The sequence below is a fragment of the Lepisosteus oculatus genome, chromosome 1 (assembly GCF_040954835.1).
Source record: "Lepisosteus oculatus isolate fLepOcu1 chromosome 1, fLepOcu1.hap2, whole genome shotgun sequence".
NCBI classification, from domain to species: domain Eukaryota; kingdom Metazoa; phylum Chordata; class Actinopteri; order Semionotiformes; family Lepisosteidae; genus Lepisosteus; species Lepisosteus oculatus.
Genome location: NC_090696.1, coordinates 6,627,522 through 6,651,526, shown reverse-complemented (window position 1 = coordinate 6,651,526; position 24,005 = coordinate 6,627,522). Strand labels below are relative to the sequence as shown.

General features: G+C 47.2%; 1 protein-coding gene across 1 annotated transcript; it reads right to left on the bottom strand.

The window, feature by feature from the left end:
- Nucleotides 1-1,213: 1,213 nt before the first annotated feature.
- On the bottom strand, nt 1,214-19,757 carry nat8l (N-acetyltransferase 8-like). Its single transcript, XM_006629147.3, has 3 exons — nt 19,158-19,757; nt 17,516-17,680; nt 1,214-9,572 (listed from the first exon to the last, which is right to left on the bottom strand). Exons 1-3 carry the CDS (start codon nt 19,465-19,467, stop codon nt 9,205-9,207), a joined length of 843 nt encoding a protein of 280 aa, XP_006629210.1. The 5' UTR covers nt 19,468-19,757; the 3' UTR covers nt 1,214-9,204.
- Between the last annotated feature and the right edge of the window lie 4,248 nt (nt 19,758-24,005).

Here is a 24,005-nt window from a genome sequence, read left to right as displayed (position 1 = left end):
TGGAGGTCAACAGCAAAGCTCAGGTCTTCTAAAACTCAGTCTCTCTCTCTCTTGGCGTCCGACTGATGTTTCTGATAACAGCACAGCAGGCATCATGGACAGCGGAACCTGAAATGGCAAGCCTGCAGTCAGCGCTTTATAAGTCACTCAATAACAAGGCCATTCAAAGGCTTAACCGTGGTTTTTCCTTTTAATGGGTTTTTAGCTTTGCTGTGGGCTCCTATTCATGATGGGCAATAGCTGTTAGCCTCCAGGTGCCCCAGGCAGCTTACAGTCACAAGCAGAAAAAATGGTATTCTGGTTCAGATTTGAGAATCCTCCAGGTTACTGAGAATTGCTTTGATAAAGTCCGCCATCTCGGCAGTGGAACAAGCAACGGCAGCAAACGGCAAAATAAAAATCACCTGTTCACATTTCCAGTGCTAAATTTTAGCCGTGCTTTCACTCCTACAGCAACAGTGATTTGGCAAGCCTTGGGAAAGTGATTTTTTTTTCTTCCATTCCATCCATTCATCAGTTAACTACTTATGGTGACAAGAATTGGAGCAGAGAGACACCTCCTTGCCTCCTGGAAGTACACAAGACGAGAGACCGAGACCGCAGACCTGCTCCCCCCGCCAGGGCCCCAGATAACAAGGCCATTCAGACCCAGCTCCTGGCTCTTTGGCAGGGGGGTGGAAATGGGACCACCTACATGCAAACTCCAGCCACACCAACACCCAAAACAAACATGACCCTGGAGCTCCGAAACAGAACCGGTTAATAATTACAAAGACAGGGCATCTCTATCCCCGGCCCTGGAGAGCTGCAGTCCCATTACTCTTCTAGATCACCTGTGTCGGAGGAGTGGAATACACATATTAGCTCTCAATGAATCCAGACAGTAATCAGTTCAGTTGAGATAACTCTTGCTTATCTCAACTGGGTTGAGGGTAAGTAATAACAAAATCCTACTGAACTGGGGCTCTCTGGGAGCAGTCTTTGAAGATAGAGAAACAAACGTTGCTATTCCTTCATCCCGTGTCTTGTATTGACACGCAGGTAGCTCTCCAGGGGAATTGACTGCCTTTTGGATCTAATGTTGAAGATGTACTGCTGTGTACAATCCGGAATAATTACAAAAAAACGTTTCTCAGACATTAGCAGTCACATCGGTAACCCTTTCATGTCGCATTTTTATTTCTGAAGCAAAGAAAAGCACTTGCAAAACGCATACGAGCTTTTGTTTTTATTGATACATTATTTACATCCATTGCTTCCATAATGCAAGAAATCACTTTACATCTTTACAATGTCCCCTTTTATAAAAAAAAAAAATCAGAAAAGAATCAGAAAAGATAAGCAACCCAAAATAAATCCCACAGAACCAAGCTGTCACTGCAGACATACACAACCGTTGTACGTCTAATGAAATCTCACGGGCGTTGTGGCCCCCAGGCAGGCTCCTGCAGTGGAAACGATCCCTGACTTACTGCAATTTGCATGGGATTCGTCCTGCTGAACATATGCACTATACACATTCAAAACAAGGAGCCTTCAGTGTACACACACTACAGCAGAATGGAATTTGAAGCCACAGGAACAAGCAGGATATTTCTCTGGTTTGTCATATCACGAGACACAAACCAATACAGCTGTAATCAGTGGCGGTCGCATGCCTGTTGGTGACAAAGACGTCATTTCTAAAAGTTTTTTTGGGTGGTTTTTGCATATAAATTCACATTTGCCTTTTCTGGTTTTGTGAGCATCCAAGTTTGTAAACATTTTGAGAGGTTTTGGGGTTTTTTTTGTCTGCTACAAAAACAAAATCATAAAATATTCCAGGTGCTATGTACAGTAGACTACAATTTACACTTTACATTTCATACATCAAAAGAAGTCGAGTTAGCAGGTCTTACAGCAAGTGTGTAGTGAGACGCGCGTCACACCCTTACGATCTGTGGCAGCGCATCTCGAAATGACAGCTGTGATCTGCTGAGTGAACTCGTCTGCTGGTTAAAATACAAGGAGCTGCTTACAGAAGTAAGACAGACCAGAAAAACTTTTAGAAATGACACCCAGTGCTGACAGTGTTACAACACTTGAGTTATTTTTTAAAACCATGCAGTAATACAGTTTAAAATGTAGAATAGAAATTCACAGTCAAAGACGCATCTCTCCTCAAGATCATTTAAAGATCGCAGCTTTGTTCCACACGCGCTGGGACTGCTGCTGCTTCAGCCAGCAGACCTGTTGCAGCTTCTACACAGGACTCCTGCAGCACCGGCACGTAGCCCAAGAACCCCTCTCATGTCATTAATTCTTATTGCTCGATTAGATGGCTAAGGCGCCTGAAATGCACAGAATGACTATATATACATAAATATATTTACATATATATTTACACACGCACACACCCCCCACCCCACAAACACAAAGCATACACAGATGTGCAAACTAGATATGACAAACAGTCCAAAGCAAATATATTGACCTTTGGCAATGTTACTTCAATATTACCCAATACTTTGGCCTGTTTTGCGACCCAGACACACCGTGTTAGAAGCACTTTAATATTCAACACGGATGGTCCTCATCCACGGCTCTGCTCAAAATGGGAGTTTCTTCATGGGCAAGGGGTTCTGCTGGATCACAGCGTTGGAGAACATCAGTCCTGCCCCCGGTACCACAGGCGCCCCCCTGCTGGCGACTCCCGTGCAGTGTCCCCTCTTACATTCCTTTGCCCAGCTGAGTGCTCTTGTAGCAGGCGTCTTTGCGGTGCAGTATGAACCCTTCGGTAATCCACCAAACTGTCATTTTGCAGTGGAATTGCACACATCCAACAGCCAAGCAGGGGTGAGGCATGGATTTGGGGTCAGTACACAGCTGTTATCCACTCCTTCGCTGCACTACACTTCCAACCGGCATTCAAGAAAATTAACTCTGCTGCTCGGTGACACAGATACTAGAAAAAAGAGCTGCCTTTTCTACTTTTTCAGATAAGAATGCTCTTCATGCCTAGGAATGAAGGGTATAGGAAAAACAGGTACTGAGCTAGCGGCAGGAATTGCAGAGAAGATTTACAATTGCAACAACCCATCCTATCCCCTTTACTGGACTGAAATAAGTCAGCAAAACATCCAAAACGTACAGCAGCACAAATGTATCCAGTTCCTGCACAAAACCAAAACCCAAACAGAAAAATATAGCAGCTTAACTCCCACAAATCGAGGAGCCCAATCAAAAGGCCCTCCCATCACCGTTAATGCAACGCAAACAAGGGTTTGATTCTATTCTTCGCACGGAGCAGGGAAACGGGGGTCTGACCCCCTCACTAACTGGGGAGGGAGAAACCACAGGTGCTTATGGGGACCTGGGAGACGGGAAAGCTCCCACAGACAGTTCCACTTAAAAGACAGCAAGCGGGACGGCCATATTCAACACGGGAAATGGCCTCTATGCCATTCTGTCTGATCTGCACTCGGCGATCGACTGCTCTGCTCCTGTCCAGTTCAGGTTTGCACTTCTGCGACCCCTGGTCTCACTGTTCCTTTATTTTCACCTCCAGTTGGGCTCAGCCGTGTGCTTCCTGCCTAACCCCCTCCCCCTGTCTCCCTCTCACTCATGGAGACGGCTCCAACAGCTGAAACTGTGCATTTGACCCATTTCGCCCAATCAGAGTGGCTGCCCAGCTGTCCTTCAGAAACACAAGGTTGCATCTCCGTCATCCAGTTCATTGTCAACAGTACTATCTTTGCAACATTGCACCGGATCCAGCTGCAGCCACAGGTGGAGAGAGGACCAAACTCAGACATCAGCTATAGATTACAATACGTCTTGAAATCTCTGCTTATAGCACAGCTCACAGAGCCTGCGCTGTCTCACTGTCCCTACTGGTGGCCATCCTTGTGCGCTGGTTTCTCCGTTTCCTGTGTTGAGTATGGCGGTCCTGCTTCCTGTCTGATGGGCCTTTTAAGTGGCACTGTGTGTGCCTTCCCTGAGAGGGCTTCAGTCTTCATCAGAGCAGAGGCCACTAACAGCAGAACCTGGCAATAACAGCAAACTCAGCTCTATGCTTTGACATTCATGTAATAGTTAATACTGCATTCAGATAGTGGTTTAAGGGCTCACACCTCACTCACTCTTGCTTTACGTTTGTGCGTCATTGTTTAACACTTGAAAATCACATTCAGTTTGCAAAATGGCATTCGGAAAGTGTAACAGGAACGAGGCTTTGCCTTGGGTGCTTGGAACTTACCCGTTCCGTTTAAAAAAGAAAAAGAGACAACAAAAAAGTGTGAACATCAAATGTGAGTCGGCTCGCTGCTCTCTGCTCAACCCAAATTTAAAAGGCCACAGAAGCACTTCACATCAAATCCCTGTCCGAGTCAGACTACACTGTCCACAGTCTTCTCCCAAGCGTTCATGTCCACACACTGCAGTCTGTAGTTCAGGGTCAGCGCGGTGCACTGAGGGGCAGAGGAAAGACTGGTTTGCCAAGTCTCTCTCCGTTAAACTAAACTAAAATACTGCCGTCGCAATTCAGGATGTTACCCCACCCCTCTGATCACTTTACCTTGAAAGCGCTGTACTCCAGAGGTGGAGAAAACCAGGAAACACTACACCATCAAATCCCCAGTACAAACAGGGAGGAATGTCACCTGGTGCTCTAGGTTTTTGGAAAACAATCTACATAAATATTTTCAAAAGCACTGCACTTTATGTTACAATCCAGTACTGCATACTGTGCAAGTTATTGGTTTTGAGAACATATGTTCTCTTTTTGCTATTCTTTTTATCAACAGGTCTAATTTACCATTTCATCCCTCGACTTCCAGTTCACCTTGATTCCTAAGTCCTGGAGTCTGGAACTCGACTTGAGCAGTCTCAGACCCCTCCCTCTACCCTGCAGAAGGCCCTTACGCATTAAGAGGACAGACCTCCTCTACTGTGCCCTCCCTAGACCAAGAGAAGTTAAATAGGCTAATACATTTCGAAATATGCATGATTTTCTTCGCTTTAGGCGACCCGTCACATTCTGCTGCCTTTGCACTGGCAAACACACAGAACGTATTAGCGCTGTTCCCATCTGGTGTTCACACAACCCATCTTGGAAACTGTTTCGCAAGAAATGCAGAACTTTCTCTTTCTAATAGGAGTGCTGACAGCCCCTCTTCAAAAGAATGCTGAACCATTCATGATGGATCATTACTGGCAGGGCTCCAGATATACAGATACATTCATGCAGACTCTGCACAATAAATAATTAGCATGAAACTAAATTAAACCTAAATGCATTTAGAAAAGCTCTGGCAATCTTGCGCTTGGCATCCATAGCTAACAAAAGATCAGTTCTACAGTATGTAGCTTCCATCTTATATAGCTATGATCTTTTTGGTTAAGTGCTCTTCGTGGTTAAAGGAGCTGCATGCTTGCAGGAATTCACAACTGGAAAAAGCTCTGCCAAGAAGCCTAAATGAGATGCATACTGCACATTCTTCTTGACAGCACTGCTTTTTGACAGGATTTTCTTAAATTCTTCTTAAGCAATTTCAAAATGTAGGACTTGTGTACCTTTCAAACCTAAAGGAATAGAATCGTCTTAAATGAGCACATTATTTGACCGACTCATCAAGGATTCCCAGGCGCTGCCAGTCTTTAGATATTGATGACGTACAGTGGATATAAAAAGTCCATGCACTCTTATCGGGCGGAGCAGTGGCTCTGTGGCTAAGGGTCTGTGCCTGTGGCTGGAAGGTTGCTGGTTCAAATCCTGTGGCCAGCAGAGGAATCCTACTCTGTTGGGCCCCTGAGCAAGGCCCTTAACTCCAACTGCTCCAGGGGTGCTGTACAATGGCTGGCCCTGTGCTCTGACCCCAATCTCTCCCTGTCTGTGTGTCTCATGGAGAGCAAGCTGGGGTATACAAAAAGATAATTCCTAATGCAAGAAATTGTAAAGGGTTAATAAAGTAATGTTAATTTGCAGGTTTTTGTGATGTAAAGCCAGAAATCAAGATAAATCATGTCAGACATTTTTCCTTCGTAAATGTGACCTTGCAACCAACAAAATTCAAAAGAAAAACAAATTGGTAATTATTAGGAAAAATAATTGAAATTAAAAAAAACCTGCAACACCCTGGATGTAGACTTTTATATCCACTGTATGAGACTAACTGGACTAGGGCTCTCCAGGACCAGGGATGAAGCATCCAGCAGTAAATTAATTCCAGCTATTTTCATTGCCAATGTATCATTAGCAAGAGCAGGGAATTCCTTTCAAAATGTTGTAAAAATGTCCTCTATGGTGAATTTAAGAAGGATCCCCACTTGGATAAATAAAAAAAAACAAATTGTCAACAATACCTTGCTCAGAAAACATTTGTTAACAGCTTTTTGAAAGATGAAAGGATCACAATATTTGGACATACAAAACACCACAACTAACCCAAAGAAAAAAAAAGTGCTATTCGGGTGAGAAATTCAAGCAGGTTTTGGATAGAACGCAGGGACCAATCTGGATTTCAGATCTACATTCTGCTCTTCCAAAACTTAAGGAAACACATTAACAAAGACCTCTTCAACGGAGCAGCTCATCCAAGGACACCCACATGCTCGAAAAAGAACAGTGACCCCCCTAAGTCACGTAAGAAAATCAAACCAAAAGGCTAGTTACATCATTGTTAAACTGAAAGACACAGCTTTTCCAAAAGTGCATTTAGTACCTTTTGCTGAACTGGGACTCCTGTATTTCACACTCTCGAAGGTGGCAGTATGCCAGTAAAAAAAAAAATCTCTCAAATCAAATCTGGTTTGCGGAGACCTAGTATGACTTTGTGGGAAGAGCAGCAGAGCAGTCATGTGAAAATTGGTATTTCTCAAGAGTGTCCGATCAAGATGAACATCTCAAACAGAGTGTATCGGGATGACCAAATCCAGCTGACATTAGCATTCCGCAGGATCCAGAAAAGAAGGAGTACCCCCTACCTTTGGATAAGGGGAACTTCTACACACCCAGTGTAATGAATTAGGGGGTTCTTTTGCACACTGAAAGTCATCCCTTCGCCTCCCCCTTCACAGGACTAGATCACACCCAAAACAAAATGAAAAACATTTCCAGTGCTGTAGTTAGAACTTGTCAAGTGATTCTCTTCACCACCACCCCCCCCAACCCTCCCCCCTCTTCGTCATTTCCCTCTAAGACACATTTCATGCAAAATTCCTTTGAACAAACACAGACTTATATCGTACGCTAAAAAAAAGAAGCTTTTTTCTTAGCTCTTTAAAAAGGCAGGCACTGTACGCACGCACCAGGTACAGACACATGCCAGTTTTGCATTGCATGGGTCTTGCATTCTACGATTCACAAGTGGGATGTCATCCAAGCAGTCAGCTACTTCACTGAGCAAAGGCGCTGTGCAGGGCGTCTCATACAGTCCTGTGGAGACTTGTTTGTTTGTTTTCCCTCTTTTCCTACCAACAGTTCGGATACAAGCACTCGGAATAGTAGCCTCTGTATCCCATGCTGTAAAGCTTCCGAGAGGACTCCCAACTGTTCTCCGACGCCCTGCAGCTGCCTCTCTGCTCCAATGACATCACTCGGCACAAGCGAGAACAGAAAACAGCAGCACAGTTGAGACTCCAAGGCGCATGCAGAGGTCTGGCCCAGGGCTGCAGTCATTTTAACAGAAAGCATGAAAGACAAGGCAAGAAAACTCATCCTCTTGGGTTCTTAAATAGAATGGTTTTTACAGTATATAACAAACTGGGCTAATACAGTCACTCCCTTTGCTGGCTTGTTATAAGGAGAAAGCAAATGGAGAGAGATTTTGGGGGTTTTGTCTACATGTATCGTTTTGAGTTGTACAGTATATCAATATATATAGTCTGCGTGTTCGCATGTAGAAATACATTAAGTCAAATGTGCCCAATTTGGACACTGAAGTTCTTGTTTGTGCTCCTTGGTCTTTATTTTTAAATTTTATAATTTGACAAATGCAGCAATAAGCACGCCAGTAACATCTTTAAGCTGAAAAGGGCGGAGATGCTTCTAAGATCAGAAAATGCTTCATTCCAATTACTTTAAAAACCTACTTTAAGTATTCCTGTATTAAAAAGTGCTCACAGCAGCTTAGTCTCTCCAATGTAGTAATGATAGAACTTGAACTTAAAATTTTACAGTAATTGTAAAATGTTACATCCTGTTTTACGAGTTTCGTCAGCGTGAGGCTGTTCGTATTTACAGACCAAATTCAGTACGGGTACACATGCGACCTCTGGCTATTGCTGCAAACGCGGCTGTAAAAAAAAAGTGAAATGGTTTTCCTTTATGGATTAGACTCGTCTGTCCTTTTGCTAACAGACCAAAATATCTTAAGACTCATTTCTGAAACAAGGCCGGCCATTATTCATCAATGGGAAGTCCACCCTTCCTCGTCAGTTTTGAGAACTTCATTCACACACGTGCACGTATATATAGAGTATATACTGTATGTTTCTAACGGTTTCCCAGAAGGCAGCACAGTGCCTTGCTGACAGTACCGGGCGTTTGTGTGAGCAAACTTTAGCTCGAGTTTTCTTATTCATGCATCAGAGCACGCTCAACAATCCCCACGCATTTTCGACACGTCTACAGCAATTTTAGAAAAGGAATCGGGTTTTGTCTTTCGTCCCTTGCCTAGCATGAGGAGATGGAAATGCGCTGTACAGTATAGATCTCCCTCCCTCTCTCCCCCTAACCCAGCCCCCACGAATACTGCTGTGTGGAATTTAACTGTGCTTCATTGGAGGTATCAAGGCATGGGGCTGGGACAAAGGGACGGTTCTCATCAGAGAGCCACGCCCGCCCAGTCCTGCTGAAAGCCGGGCCAGTACTGACCGCACCGGGGCCGGCCAGCCCAGCCAACTCTCCCCCCAGCCCCCGGCCAGCCCGTCAGGCAGCTCTGATGAGGGGGAGCAATGGGATGTAGAGGCTGGGAGGCAAAGAGCATAGCAGGGGGAAGCAGGGTGGGGGAGGTGGGTGAAAACCCAGGCGGCCTCATCCTCCGGAGCGAGGCACCCTGCCGGCCAGCAGGGGGCAGGAAAGAGGCGTGCGAGGAGGGCGAGTGGGCGGGTTTATGGTGACGGGGTCTTTTAAGGGAGAGCGAGGAGAAGGTGATGAGGGGGGGGAAAAAAGATATATAGGCGCAACGACAACCAAAAATCAACCCAGGTGGGAAAGGGGCGGACTCATTCCTCGCGGAGCTGCAGGCGGTAGCGGTGGTAGCGGATCTGGAAAAACATCCTCTCCATGAGCGAGCGGCTCATCCCGGGCAGGGTGTATTCCTCCTTCTCGCCCGCGTGCCGGAAGCCCAGCGACTCGTACAGCTTGTGCGCCGCCACCTTGACGGCGGTGGTGCCCAGGACGATGGCCGAGTAGTTGTTGCGCATGGCGAACTCCAGCACCTTGCGGCCCAGCGCCTTGGCGATGCCCTTGCCCCGGTAGCGCGAGTCCACAGACATGCGGCGCAGCTCCAGCGTGTTGTCCTCCTCGCTGCCCTGCGCCGCCACGATGCCCACCACCTTCCCCTCCAGCACCGCCACCCAGAAAGAGGAGCCTGCGAACGACAGAGGGGGCTGTTAGCCGGCACCCGGCAGGGCGCGGGGGCCCAAGAGCGCGCTCGTGCCGCCCAATTCGCCCGCCCTTCCTCAGGAATGCTTTACTACAACCACCATCGTTCACTGCCCTCCAAATGAAAGTGACCAACGCGAACCAGAGGTCGCAGGTGGAAACCAAACGGAAGTGCATTTAAATCTGAGAACAGGAGACACTTTGCACAAAGGGTTGTGGGAGTGTGGAACAAGCAGCCAAGGCCTGTGCTTCAAGTCCATCCCCCGTATTTGTTCAAAAAACAGCTTGGATACGATCTTTGGATCAATTAGCTACCAACTACCTAATAGGCTAGATGGGCCAAACAGCCTCTGGCTTGTAATTGTTCTTATGCTTCAGATGTTACTCACAGTCAAGTAAACTATCGTCACCTTATTACAGGGGCATATACAGCCCGATTCACTCCACCAGCCACTGTCCTGTATCTGTACCTACAAACCCCGATAACACTAGGGTTTTGAGAGTGTCGAGTTTTTGTTTCATGCAGGTTGTTGTTGCGGAGTTGTGCCACATTTCCCTGAACCTCACCTCCTGTGACTTAAACTCTAAAGGCTACAGAGCTTTCACCTTCTGCCCCCTTGCCACTCGAGACGCACACAACATTACAAGCAGGAGACTCACTGCCACGCTGACATGAAGACGGGTCACCGAGAGAGAACGGAGCTGGAGCACGTTGTCTGTGAGCTCATTGCGAAATTTGGTCCCGTCTCAAACAAGCCTCTGCAGTGCTTTGAAAAATACACTCATTCAAACATGCCTGCAGTTTCATTTCAGCGCATGTCAAGCTGAATGATAAATGCCTTCCTGAATGCAGTTTCTCGCCAATACGGGCACATTCACATGGCAAGAAGACGGGAGCACACTCTTTGTGCTCACAAGTATTATCCTGGTTACTGGATGATGGATGAGGAATTAAACCTGTCCCAAGTACTGCCTCAAATCTATTAGCCAAATTAACCCTGTCTCTGTAACCCGTGGAGTTCAGCTGTAGCTTCACTTAAATCTTGACCTTTTCAAGCTTCTTCACACTGTACTGGACTGTGGCCAGGGGGTTAATACTGCAGCCTCACAGCTCCTGCATGAGTGAGAAACCTTCAGTCTGTGTCTTCTTTGGCTATTCCAGTTTACTCCCACCTTCCCCAAGACGTACTGCCTAGACTAACTAGAGTCTCTACATCCTCCCCCAGCTTGTGCTGGCGCGGTACGAGGGCATGTGCCCATCATGTACATGGCCTGCCAAGGACTTGCTCCTGTCTCTAACTGCAATACAGCAGTGAGGAGAATGGAAAACAAGGAGGCAGGCCTACAACACCCACTTTTTGTGGTAACAAATGAAAAGTAGCCACAAGGGACTTAATGAAAGGACAAACCATTTAAAAAGAAAACCATGTTGCTGAAAAATGCCATACAGATGCTCAATTTTAACGCCTGGGCCCACTCCAAATTACAGAAGTACAATCTCAAAGTAACAGGAATTTCACACTCAAGCTTCTATATCTCTAGCCATATCGCTCTGCAACTCACAACTAACAGCCCACCGAAGCTCAGCAGGTGTGAGCCTGGCCAGTACCTGGATGGGAGACCTCCTGCGGTCTATGTGGGTCCTAGTATAGTGACGGGGACACTGTACCATAAAAAGGTGCCATCCTTCGGATGAGATGTAAAACTGAGATCCTGACTCCCTCTGGTCATTAAAAATCCCAGGGCGTTTCTCGAAAAGAGTAGGGGTGTAACCCCGGTGTCCTGGCCAAAGTTCCCATTGGTCCTTACCAATCATGGCCTCCTAATAATCCCCATCTATGAACAGGCTTCCTCACCATGTTCTCCTCCCCACTGAGAGCTGCTGTGTGGTGAGTGTACTGTTAGCACAGTATGGGCTGCTGTCACATCATCCAGGTGGGGCTGCACACTGGTGTTGGTGGAGGGGATCCAAAAGAGCGCTATATGTAAGTGTAAGCAATTATTATTATGAGCAGAAGTCTGAGTGCAGTTCAGCAGCACCTCCAACAGCTCTGTGCTGAAAAATCTGTCACTGTCAAATAAGGCAATGTGTTGCAGGCTAGATGTTTATAAACCAGTATAAGGCTCCTTAGACTGTTCAACTAAAAAAACAAGACTCCAGGGTCACACATGAAAATCACTTTGCTCTTTCGCTTAAGGGCTAGACCGAGTGTGAAAAATGACTGAACTACAGTTAAGCTGGCTGCAATGTTTTATAAAGCTTAACCTTGAGGTACTGAAAAGGCATTTCTGTTGCCTTTTTTCCCTGAAGGCCCTTCTCTTTAACACTGCACAGAGCTGTTAATTGAGTTGTTGCGGATATTTGTGGGGGGGGGGGGGGCCGTTGTGTGTTTAAAGGCAATTCTTTACACTAAGGTTGGTGGGGGTCTGGAACAAGCTTCCTAGCCATGCTGTCACGGTAGATACCCAGGCTTCTTTCAAGAAACAGCTGGACGTGAACCTCAGCACGACTAGCTACTGAGAAACCAATAACACAGCAAGACAGGCCTAATGGCCTCCTCTTGTTTCCATCGGAAAGGTCCTCAGAAGCAGAAAGTTAAGTTCATGCGGCTTTATTTCCCATTGCAAACTCCTCCTCTTCAGTTGAGCTGAGCTAAGGTCAGCACAGTGCACGCTTGCTAGTCCCAACGGCATGTCAAATCTCTTCACTGCACCTCGTGAGGCTAGGCGAAGATCGCCCAAGCTGAGCCCCGTCCTCCTGGGTTCAGCAGCCTGGCAATATCTGCTAATTAGATTCATCAGGAGAATAGAGGATCTGGTTAAATGGTGAGATCAGAGGACACTCATCCATCATCAGCCCTCCTCACTGAAAGACGCAGCTGTGACTTGACTCCAACCTCAAAAAAAAGGAGTGGGGGGTTGTGAATCGGAATGCCCTGACAGCTTCTGCTTCTAGATTCAGTGCTGTTGATTATCTTCATTTTTATTAAGTAAGGATCAGTTACAACCATCTTACCTTAATGCACAGCTGTCTGTATGGAGGCAAGGCATGTCTAGAGAACTAATAAAATCTGGGCATCTGCAATAAATTCAAACAGGTTTGATATGCCCAGAGGCCTGCTGTATTATTTCATTTCTTCAGATCAGAGGAGACGATTTAGACATTCTTCCATCGGGTTTCGCTCAGTAGTGCGTTCTGGAGTGTTGAAGATGCTCTATCAGTGACGTGTGGGAAGCACTAAAATAGAAAATCCATTTTAAGACCATCCTCCTAGAATCCACCTCCTGCCAAGAATCTGTCACAAGTGAGGCAGACACAGCTATCAGAGTGCAGTGGCTGGAGGGAAGGGAATTTCTGTTCCCAACAGATGGACCAGATTCTTCTCCTTATGTTTTCTAGGGGGAAGGCACAATTTGTTATTCCATGAGCTGCTCGTCTGCTAGACTGACACCTGCTGCTGCTGCTATGGTCACAGGCCACTTCGCACGTAAGAAGCTGGAATAACCACTGCTGCAGCCTTCAAACAAAGCGCCAACTGGAAGCCAAGCAAAACCATAATGGCTGCAGGGCAGTGGTGTTCGGGGGAGAAGTGCCACTTGTGCAAACGTGACCTCGGGTGTCTTGAACTGGACAATCGACAGGCAGCAGAGCCCGGCTAATTCACGGAACAATGAGCTGCAGCCAGCAGGAGTAGCTCTGCTACATGCATGGCCAGGATAACATGCCCAGATCCTTTATCATCCTTTCAAATCAAATGCCAAGGAGGTATCCCGAAATCCTTGTCTGAATTTACAGTATGAGCAGGGGGTCTTTGGAGACAAGCTGGTGCCTTCACTTGAATGGGGCTCTCAGCACATCACCTCATTTCACCTCCCTGTTATTTACAGCCCGTGCTGAATTAGGTCAATACTAGCACTGCAGACTGCAGTTTTATACTTCCTGCTCAGCCTAAAGCTCCACACCATAAACACTTGATTTCTAAAGGATTCAAGCCTTATTTTATTTTTTTCTCATCGCTTGGCCTGCCATAGGGAAGAGTGGTGGCACTGTGGCTAAGGATCTGCGCCTGTGGCTGGCAGGTTGCCGGCTCAAATCCTGAGCAAGGCCCTTGACCCCAGCTGCTCCAGGGGTGCTGTACAATGGCTGACCCTGTGCTCTGACCCCAAGCTTCTCTCCCTGTCTGTGTGTCTCATGCAGAGCAAGCAGGGGTATGCGAAAAGACAAATTCCTAATGCAAGAAATTGTATAGGGCTAATAAAGTGATCTTATCTTATCTTACAGGGGAATAAGCAAATCTGAATCTCTATTTTTTACTATACATGCATACTAATTATACTAGGCCTGTGAATGCTGGGTTAAAAAGTACATATAAAATACATAAATGAATAACCTCTTGAGACAGTATTATAGTATTTTTAGGGATAGCTTTTAAAGAAATTAGATTCTCTACTGTAACAATTATAATTCTAAATCCTACAGCAATGTGACACATTTAAGCCTGTGCTTTAACTCATGCTTTCACTTTAAGTCTTGAACTCTCAAAAAAACAGTTTTTAACAGCCGATTAAGGGGACAACATCTGTCTGTTCCAAGTCTTCTTTTCCGTTTCCTACGAAATAATGTGGCTATTCCTGCAGCTGAAATGCTGGTGCACAACAGATTTGGGTGAATGGGTGTCTGTAAAAGTCTACCCCCCAATAGCACAGAACTCAAGTGAGCAAGAATCTGGGTTATCGGAGGAGCCCTCACAAGAGCTGAGCTCTTCCTCAGTACCACCTCCCCTGTGCAAACGTTCAGAAAACCACAGAGGATTTAGTAGTTCCACACCCTCCACCTCAGCGTCCTCGCCCACAGCCTACAGGGGAAAACCGAGTTCCTGACTTTTCTTTAAAAACGAAACATGCATCTTATTAGATACTGCGTCTGTCTCTGGGTGTCACAATTCTGGGCAACTGCTGCAGAGACGGAGTAACTGTAGCACAGGCCCAGAGGAGCAGGGAGCGTGCCAGGGATATAGATCTCTCTGACACTTCTACTGTATCAGCACTTCCCATCACCCTGTCTCTAATCACTGCCAGATAGCAACACCCCCAGCACACACACACACACGCCTCCCTCTCCTCAAAAGCCAATAGCCATTATCGTACCGGGAGGCACACTGCATTATTATATAAACTCCAAACGCTATGCTGGTAATCCTTCTCCTGGCTGTCAAGAATCCATTAGCCTTAGAGGGAATGATCATGCATTAATAATCAATACATTTCTTTAAAAAGAAAGGCTCCCTGATTCACACAGCGACTGTGGGCACCCTGGGAATGTCTACTAAATATTTACAGATTTATTTTGTAGTTTAAAAACAAACGTGCGAGGTTCAGTCAGGAAATCACCTACAAGAGCAAGTGGTCATGCAAAGCTAGCTAATCTAGCTAAATTCTTCCTTTGCAGTAAATCTTTGCTCATTACTTCGTCAGTTATAGCTTTAAGTAGGAGCTCAAGACCGCGTTTGAGGATCAAAATACAACATATGCGCCATCATTCCTATGTTTTTTATTCTTGTTTTTTCCACAAGTTTGGGAAGGCCTGTTTTCAGCTGCATGATCTTCAACTTGATAGTCCCTGGGAAACTGGGGTGTAATAAGGATTAACAAGCTTGGTTTTCCTCGGCCTAGCCTAAGAGAACTAGTGTCCCATGGGGCACTACTCTCAAAGACCCTCTTACAGACAAACTCTCAGCTGCCCTTGACTGCAGGGGTCCGTTTTCTGCCTTTTATTTTTAGTTTAAAATCATGCACAAGCCTTTCCTGGAGAATTACCTGCACGATCTTTTTCATATTCTACCAACCAGTTACAGTGAAAAAAGAAAATGTTTCTATGGATTAGATTATCAATCAAGCTTAGATTTTAAACATTTAAATCCTATTTTGCTCAGGTGGAATTGAAGCCCTGAGGGGGGGTGGGCTGTACTCCGAAGAATGATTACCCTATTGTATTCTCCTGATTCTTGGCGGATCCAGTGTGCTCTGCTTTAAGGAGCATAGCACTGCCCAGAGGCAGACTGGAGGGAGACAGTTCTTGTAACAGGCAATCTGAAAAAGAAAAATCTCATCTAAAACGGGCGCAGACTTTCCACTCTTCTCTCCTTCCCCCAGATCTACTGATTTGAAAGATAATTTGTAAAAACAAGCTTCCTGACCACCGAGATCCCCTCCCATGCTGCCTTTGGTCCAGTGACTGATCAGATATCAGTCTACCACCTGAAAAAAAGTCTAATTAAGTGCAGCTCTCCCTCTTGCAATAAATAATTCCTTGCTAATTGCACGCTCAGAAAGCAGTCCAGCTTTCATCGAGTAAAAGTCCAAGCACAGATTTCCTGTATCTTAACCCTTCTGTGGTGGGCTTGTACGACCGCAGGTGGACAGCAGACAGCTTTGGGTTCTTGCCCTGATACGAGCTGCAGTGCTCGATTGAATAAAACAAACAAACAGCACGAACAAGCAGCTGCCTCTTAAGAGCACCCACAGGACCGGGAGCTCAGCGTAGACACCGAAACTCCAACACCGCCAGCCCGGAGATCATGTCAGACATTTTCTTTGATGCTGTCCCTTTTTCTCCCCTCCATCGACCGACAGCGGTTCGAAATAGACACCAACATGGATTTATCCTCATGCGACTGGCCTGGATGCTGAAATTTCCATTTTTAGCCTTTTGCCTATTGATGGCTAAAACGGAGAAGCGGACTTTTCTGCTTTTGGTAGCTGGTCTGGAGGTCGCTAATGATGGGAAAAAAGACTACTTCAGGTTACCTGTTGTGAGACTGCACCCACCAATACTTCTGTAGGCAAATGGTTTTTACAGGCTCTTTCTACCAGGGAATAAAGAGCTTTACAGATGGGTTAGATTATCAAGGAGGTAGGAGCTGCGATCTACACTGGAATAAAGGGGACCTCAACGGTTATTTCAGGCTAATTAACAGTTCTTTATTCTCCACCATTCATCATTTTCATGTTTAATGACCGCATATCATTTCTCTCCGCTTCACTGAAGGAGCCATCGTGCATGTTTCACACAGTTGTGGTACACAAAGGGTTAAGCGTATCGGTGCGGTAGGACTTCCACTCGTCTAACAAGTCCAGTGACACGGATGACTTGGTTTGTTTCACAGTATCGCATGAGAATAACCATAACTTCACTAGCATACTGTACATACCACCCTGGGCAATGTGTATTAAAGAAACGTGTGCATTTCTGTCCTACCACTGCGATAATTAGAAAATTATTTTATCACCCATGTGAAATATAATGATCTTACACGATTGTTTTTTTTTATCAAAACGAATGTCGCTTTGCACGGGAAGAATGAACATGTTCAACTCTGCACATCAGGATGCTACAGCGGACTTGAACACCCCTCCTAACCAGGGACTGACGAGGTCGGGCTGCTTCTGTCACCCACGTGAAAACAAACCCCGCGGGCATTCGTGTGGCAACAGGGCGGCCCACGCTGACCAACGAGGAGAAACAAAGAGCGTCAAATCAGATCTGGAACGACTGTGGAACGGTTAAAAAAAAGATGGCTGATCTCTAGACTAACTCGGACGATCCGCTTTTTGTGCAAAGCGCCCTTGCCAATATTATCCAGTGGGCTCTCTGCCTCTGTATCCTTTCTCACTCTGCTCCCTTGCTACTACAGGACTGGTGGCAGTGCTGGTCACCTTTCGAGTGTCTTGCATTTTTAAACCGACAGCATCCGAACATTCAAAAACAACGATAGTTTACTTGACTTCATACCCATTGCAGAATGTCAGTGTTCTGTTTCATGATATTGAAAAAGCACTGCAGTTCACACACACACACATACACACACATCATTCAAACACACGACACCTTTGATAACCATTGCGTCGCTGGAACCCAAGCCTCCTTACCTGTGGGTTTCATGTAATACTGCTCGATATCAGACATGTCCGTGTGCAGAGCGCAATCGAGATAGCTGAGGATAACTTTCCTACTGAAGTAGTAGCGCACAGCCATTAGAATGAATGGCGCGCAGCAGGTCAACACCAGGGACTTGGTCAGAACAAAGCACATTACTATGGAGATAAGGGAGAAAAATAAACGATACCTGTCAGAAAAGAGAATCACATGTTGATTTCGGAGGAAGAAAACCCAGTGAGCAAACACACAGCAAACATTAAAAGGTTTACAAGAAGAACATAGCCAACGCTGAATTGTTCATCATTTAAATACAATAAAACACAAAAGTTGTACAGTAACAGTGTGCTGCTGAACACCAGCTTGTGTTAGACTGCCTAGCAAGGCTACACTTATTGAGCACTCAGACGCATGCACGTTGTACAAACAGAGGTCACTTCACGTTCTGAAAGCGGGGTGTCAGCGCTGTGACGGTTTCGGTATACTTCTCCCTCGCCAGCGCACGGGGGCGCCCGCGGTGGACAAGGGGAAATGCGCGGCGCTGCGTGTTTGCTGCTCTCCTGTAGGCGGCACCGCGGGATTCGGGGCTCTGCTCACTGCGGTGTTGGGCTCGTGTCAGTGTTAGGCGGCTGCGGCTGTAGGCTGTCTGCTGTCAAGACTATTTACTCCGTGTGAGAGTTTGCGCGTCTAGACGCGTTTTTAGAAAATGCACCTTATGGGGGGGGGTAGACTAAAACTAAAAACATGGGATACGTGTATTCAGGGGGGTGTAAATCTCATGGTCATGATTACTTACCACGTGATACTTGACGGGGAAAAACGAAAATGACATTTCGCAGCACGTTACACGCATGTGAATATGCGTTAATAGTGCTGCTCCCCGTGCGGCACCGCGTCGTTATCGCTCGTGTACAACGCAGTGCGCGCCTCCCGCACTAACCAGGCAGGCTCGCGGCAGAGCCCGGCTGCACGAGGGAACCTGCAGCAGTCTTTGCAATCGCGCACGAGCCGCAGGCAGGCGCCGGCGGAGCCCCCCTGCCTTTGCAGCAAAAGCGTCGTGCGCGTGCAGCCAGACGATGACGGCAAGTGGTACTGCCGGAGCGAGCGCGCGCCCCGTGGGCAGATCCCGAGGTTCATTCATTCAAGCGTCCATCCGGCATAGTACACACACCGCACACAGTCACTGCCCGCAAGGCGGCCCCCGTCCGCGCTACACGCGTGCAGCCTGCGCAGGCAAACATGCTCGAGCCGGGGGGACCCCCTTCTCCGGGCGCCTCGCCCCGCGTTCTCACAATCCCAGCTGCTGGGGCACCGCGCACCTCGGGTGCGTGTCCGCTAAGGACGCCGTTCCCTCTCAATACGAAAGCCAAGAGCAGAATCCCAAATATTAAGAAAGGCGCGTCTGCTACTCTTCAACCATCTTCGACGGCCAAGAGGAGGTTTTTTTTTGCCATGCAAATAACAGCGCGTACACACCGTGCAACGATTTCCCCCCAGCGAAAAGCGAAATATCATCCCCTCGATGTTTTGACGATTCGATTAAAAAAATAGTGATTTCACTAGAACTGTGTGTTACACTATCACTCCGCAATGTCAAACGCGAGCCACCCGCCGCCACAGACGCGCGCCACTTACTTGTTATAAACGCGTACAGAATTTGCGTTTTGGTTTGATGTTTTAACCCTCGAAAAGCCGTATTGGGTATTCTCTCCATTATCCCCTCATAAAAGATGCGTCGGACCTCCCCCTCGTCAGAGCTCTCAAACTCGCGGATAAACACGAGATCTTTTTTCACGCTGTCCTCGAGGGTATTCGGAGACGAGGACGAAGTCCACATTCGCGAGGAGGAAACGATCCTGGAATCTGTCTTGGTTCCAGGTATGGAGTCATGTTCGTCCGCAACAATTTTAGTCTCGCAAACCATTTTGGGAGACAGACAATGCATGCAACTGGCGTCTAAAAAACGTGCGGAGTGGGAAAAAAAAAATAACGAAGGCGATATATTAGGAAAACAAAAAAAAAAGCAATACAGTGCTGCAACCCTGGGCTATTTTACGCGACCAAGAGAAAGCGCTGCATTTTAAGCAGTATTTATAAAGAGGCATGAGAGCTGCATTCAGATTCTGGGGCCGGCGTGTCCGAGGATCTTGGAGATTGGCTACACTAGACCACCACGTGATATCGATAGGAGGAGAAAAGCACTGGAAAAGAGCGAAACCACCCATTTTCTTTTTTTAAAATCTTATTTTCATTTCAGATAAATTACTAAGGTATTTCCTCGTACTTTTATGTATGTCAAATGACGCTACCTGGTCTTTACATAGGTTGTTGGGTTTTTTTTTTGTGTGTGTGCCAGTAACACGCGTCATCCCCTTCAGTGGTACTGAACCATAGCGGGATGACCCCCTGTGATTTTAAACACGGATTCCTGCACTTTCGTCAAGGAAACTGCGCGTACACATGTAATAAATGCTTGAACCATGACTAAGCTCAAGTACTGTTGGTGAATGGCGAGCGGCGGTATGAATAATTGTTGATATAATCGTTTCTTGAATAAAACAACGAGTCTTGTATCCGTCGCGTATCCTCCGTGCTATTGTGTCGGTGTCATACGTGCTGCAGTGCGGTATTATTCCTCATTTGGTTGTATTAACCTCTCCCTGACGTTATTGGGATGAATTGTAAAATTAGGGGTTAAACAAAGCAGATACGTATGTTCAAATCTGTCCCTTTTTTTAATTGTTGTGTAAGACGTGGCTGTGCATCATGGTCTTAGTTCGATGGCGTTTAATTTCATTGCGTGGTGCGGGAATGTTTCTTTTATACTGATGTAGGATCACTTCGGTGTCTTGGCTGCTACAACAGTAGCGGTGAGATGCCAGCCGAGACCGTCTACCTCTAGATTAAAGAATAGCCGGTGTGTTTTCTCAATCACTGCACTTTATCGAGGCACTTTCCTCATGCAATCCTTCCTCCTCACTTTCTTCTAGTATCTGCGGGTACTTCATGCCTGATCTCCTTTATATGAGCAGGAATGGGAAACCTGGGGTGGTCTAAGCACTGGAAATAAAACCATTCTCAAAAAGCGGATGGACATTTCAGGACGCGCAAGTACAAATTCGCCACACCGCTGCCCTGGATTGATGAACAAAACGAGCCTCTGTTCCGCTCGTTCACGGTCAGAGTCTGGTTGTGTCCTTTGTACTGAAGCCGGGCGGGCGGTTTGTCTTTGTACAGAACTAGTTCAGACTGGTTCAAGAAAGAGAGAGGGAGGCAGGGAGACGGGGAGAGGGAGGGAGAGAGAGAGAACTCGATCTGACTGTGTTCCTGGATGTGCTGCCTGCATATACGCAGTGCCGGTTGGCGGGGTGTTATGTGAATCCGGAGGTATTGAAATCCCTGGATTGTGCACTATTCTACACCTGGGGGGGTATTGCAGTACCGGGGCTCGCAATCGAAGTCTCCGCTCTCCTGTTTCGCAGCATCAGCCACCTGCGGCTGGGTCGGGCCGCCTGCGAGAGGACATACTGTAGCTGCACTAAGCGCGGGTGGGGGTTGCTAAAGGTATTGCAAGCTTAATTGGGAGGGGGGAGGGCGTATGACCCGGGCTAATTAAAGACGGATCAATTCCCTATTTAATGCATGTATTTCTAAAACAAAATACAACCACACGCGTACGTCCCGTGTGGTGTCGTCTGAGCCACAACGCCATGCGAGCAAAAGATACACTTCCTAAGTGTAGCGGGTTAATTACGTGGGGGTGGAAATGCAGGCATAAGCATCTGGCTAGTCTGATCGCTCGCTGCTTTAAAAACAGTCCACACACCGCGACTTGTACCGCTGGTTAAATCAAACGTCTCCATTAAACCGCCCCAAACGAGCGCAGACAGAGAGAAGCGGACCTTGCCAAATAGGACTGCAGCGATTTAAGAGACGCTGGCTGCCTGCTCTATCCTTCCCGACCGTGTTTACCGGTCTGCGTTTCACTTGAGCTCTTAATCTATTTAGCTAATTCATCCCGGATGGACTGCTAAGGCTTTTCCAGATCTGAAGGTCTTAGGTGGGGTTAGTCATCAGAATGGGACCCGGGCCAGTTTTGTCTGTTTCACACCTCTAACCCCCGTTTATCTGAGTGGGCTTCAGGAGCGGCTCAGCGACCCTCGCCGTGGCGTTCCCCACGGAGTCCAGACACAAGGGCTCGGTCACCTGTTACAAGCGGTTTAAACGGGAATGTGGAAACTAGCTCTTCACAAGCGAGCGCAGGCTCCTGGCTGCATTAACCTCGCGATAACACGCCTGCAGCGGGGGCATCTGAAGCCGGGGACTGCGCGCAAGGAGAGCGGGAGAAAAGAGCTGGGACAGCTCTCTCCTAAGGAAGCGCTCCAGCCACAGTTAGTGGCCTCACAATTCGCCACGTCCGAATGTCACTTCGACCTCATTTTCCTTCCGGTTTTAAAAACTAAATAGTACAATTAAAGCTGGAATTCGCAAAAGGGAATACAATAACTTCGAAAAGATTGTAAGAAGAAGACCCAGCGAATTCTAATTAAAATAGGATTTCCCGTTAGATCGAACACTATTCGCTGTAGCGTGACATCAGACGGCAGTAGGAATTTGATTTCTGTCCCGGGGATGTGGTCGTTTTGAAGCCTTTTCTGGGCGCAGTGGGCTCGGGTCACGTCGCACGAAGCGAACCGCAGCTCCAGTCAGCTCTCGGGAGCCGGGAGATCAGTCCGTGAGCTTCAGTGGCCCCGGGAGCTGTCCAGCACTTCAGCACGCAGCTGAAACGGTGCCCCTCAGCGTCGGAAACGCAACGCAACTCGCCTTTGCATCACACAACTCTGCCGTACTGCATATTTCTCTGTATAAAGCGTAGCTACATTGCGTATCCGCACCTTTCAACAGTAAGACCGATACTGTTCAAAACCTCGTCTAGCCTGCCGTGCCCGGAGAACGTTGCTTGTGTTAATTCGTCACACAAGCGAGGAACGTCGTTTTTTTTCTGTTTAGAGGAAACAAAGCGAAAGAGGTCAGACGAAGTTACAGATGAGACAGATAGACAGGGAGTTTCTTCCTCGCTTTTTAATCAGATTCCTTGTTCACTGTTGGCCAAACTCCGAGGAAGCGCTCAAAATCACGGGTTCACCCAGCAGTCGCCTCGAACCCGTTGCTGAACTAGTCTGACAGGTACTATCGCTCTAAAACACGCCATTAGTAGCGCAGTCACCTTATCGCTGCGACTGTGAGGGATAATTAAGTGAAATCAACGAGAAACGTTGTTTTACACCTGTCGACATTCGCTAACAATATCGCATGGGCATCGAGACACTTAAGATCCGTAAATCCATGTTCTAGAAGAGCAGAATGTGAAGTGACGTAGACGCATACTCCAGTGTTTTGGGGTGTGACGTCATTTGCAAGCAGGGCTCTCGCGTCTCGGGACGCACCGTCATGTCAGGCGTGTCATTTGTGTCCGCCATTATCGTAACCATGCAATCAACGTAGCACGGACGAGCAGGGACCTTCGTACGCATCCCGGAGGGACTTGCCTGGCTTCGCTCTAAGCGCCAGCTGTCAGATCAGCGCTTGTATTTCCTGTTGACTGACACTTGACATGCGTGTGGATTGTACTAATTCTGCCCTGGAACTGCACTCTCTGGGCTTTGCAAACTCTCTTCTCAATTCAACCAGGGAAGAAGTCTCTGACCTTTTCGTCCAGTCTGCCGTGCAGTGGGGCTGCTGGTGGTTAATGACTGCTGTAACATACGGGTCTCCTCCTACAGTATATGTAACCAGAGAAACAAGACTATATGTCCAGTGCTTTGGGTTCCTCTGGGATGAAAAGAGCAGTGAGCAGTTATAGTGACAGTGAAGTTCTGAGACAGGTGCAGGAAGTCTCGAAGGGGTGAGGCTATCGTCTCACTATACCAGCCTGCCTGCAGAGTGTCCCACAGTGTCCACAGGACAGGTGGCATCAGCTGGAGAGGCAGCACTTACCCGCACGACTGCCAGGCTAGCAGCCCTGCCTGGCACAGTGACCCCACACACGAGCGGCTAATGACACAGCCCAGACTGGTGCTGTCCGGACTCTGGAGCTCGCCCTGCATTCTGATGAGTGCGTCTGTTCTGGTCTAGGCTCCTGGCAGTCTTTTAATGTGCTGGTGAACTGCGTAGTGCTATTCTGTTTAAATAATAAGCTCACACAGGAGAAGGCTACTCAATTTGTCAGGCTTATTTGGTCATTAAGCGGCTAAGTGAATATCACTTGGCTGGGAAGTCCATTCCAGACACCCAAAATTCTTTGTGTAAGGCAGTTTTCCCCATACTTCTTCCTAAAGAGATTCCATTTCAATTTCCAGCTGTGACCTTGTCGCACTGCTGAGTTTAATGTCGACCTCCGAAGTGACCCTGTTCGTACCCCTAAGGATATCGCGGAGGGGTGGCACTGTGGCTAAGGATCTGTGCCTGTGGCTGGAAGGTTGC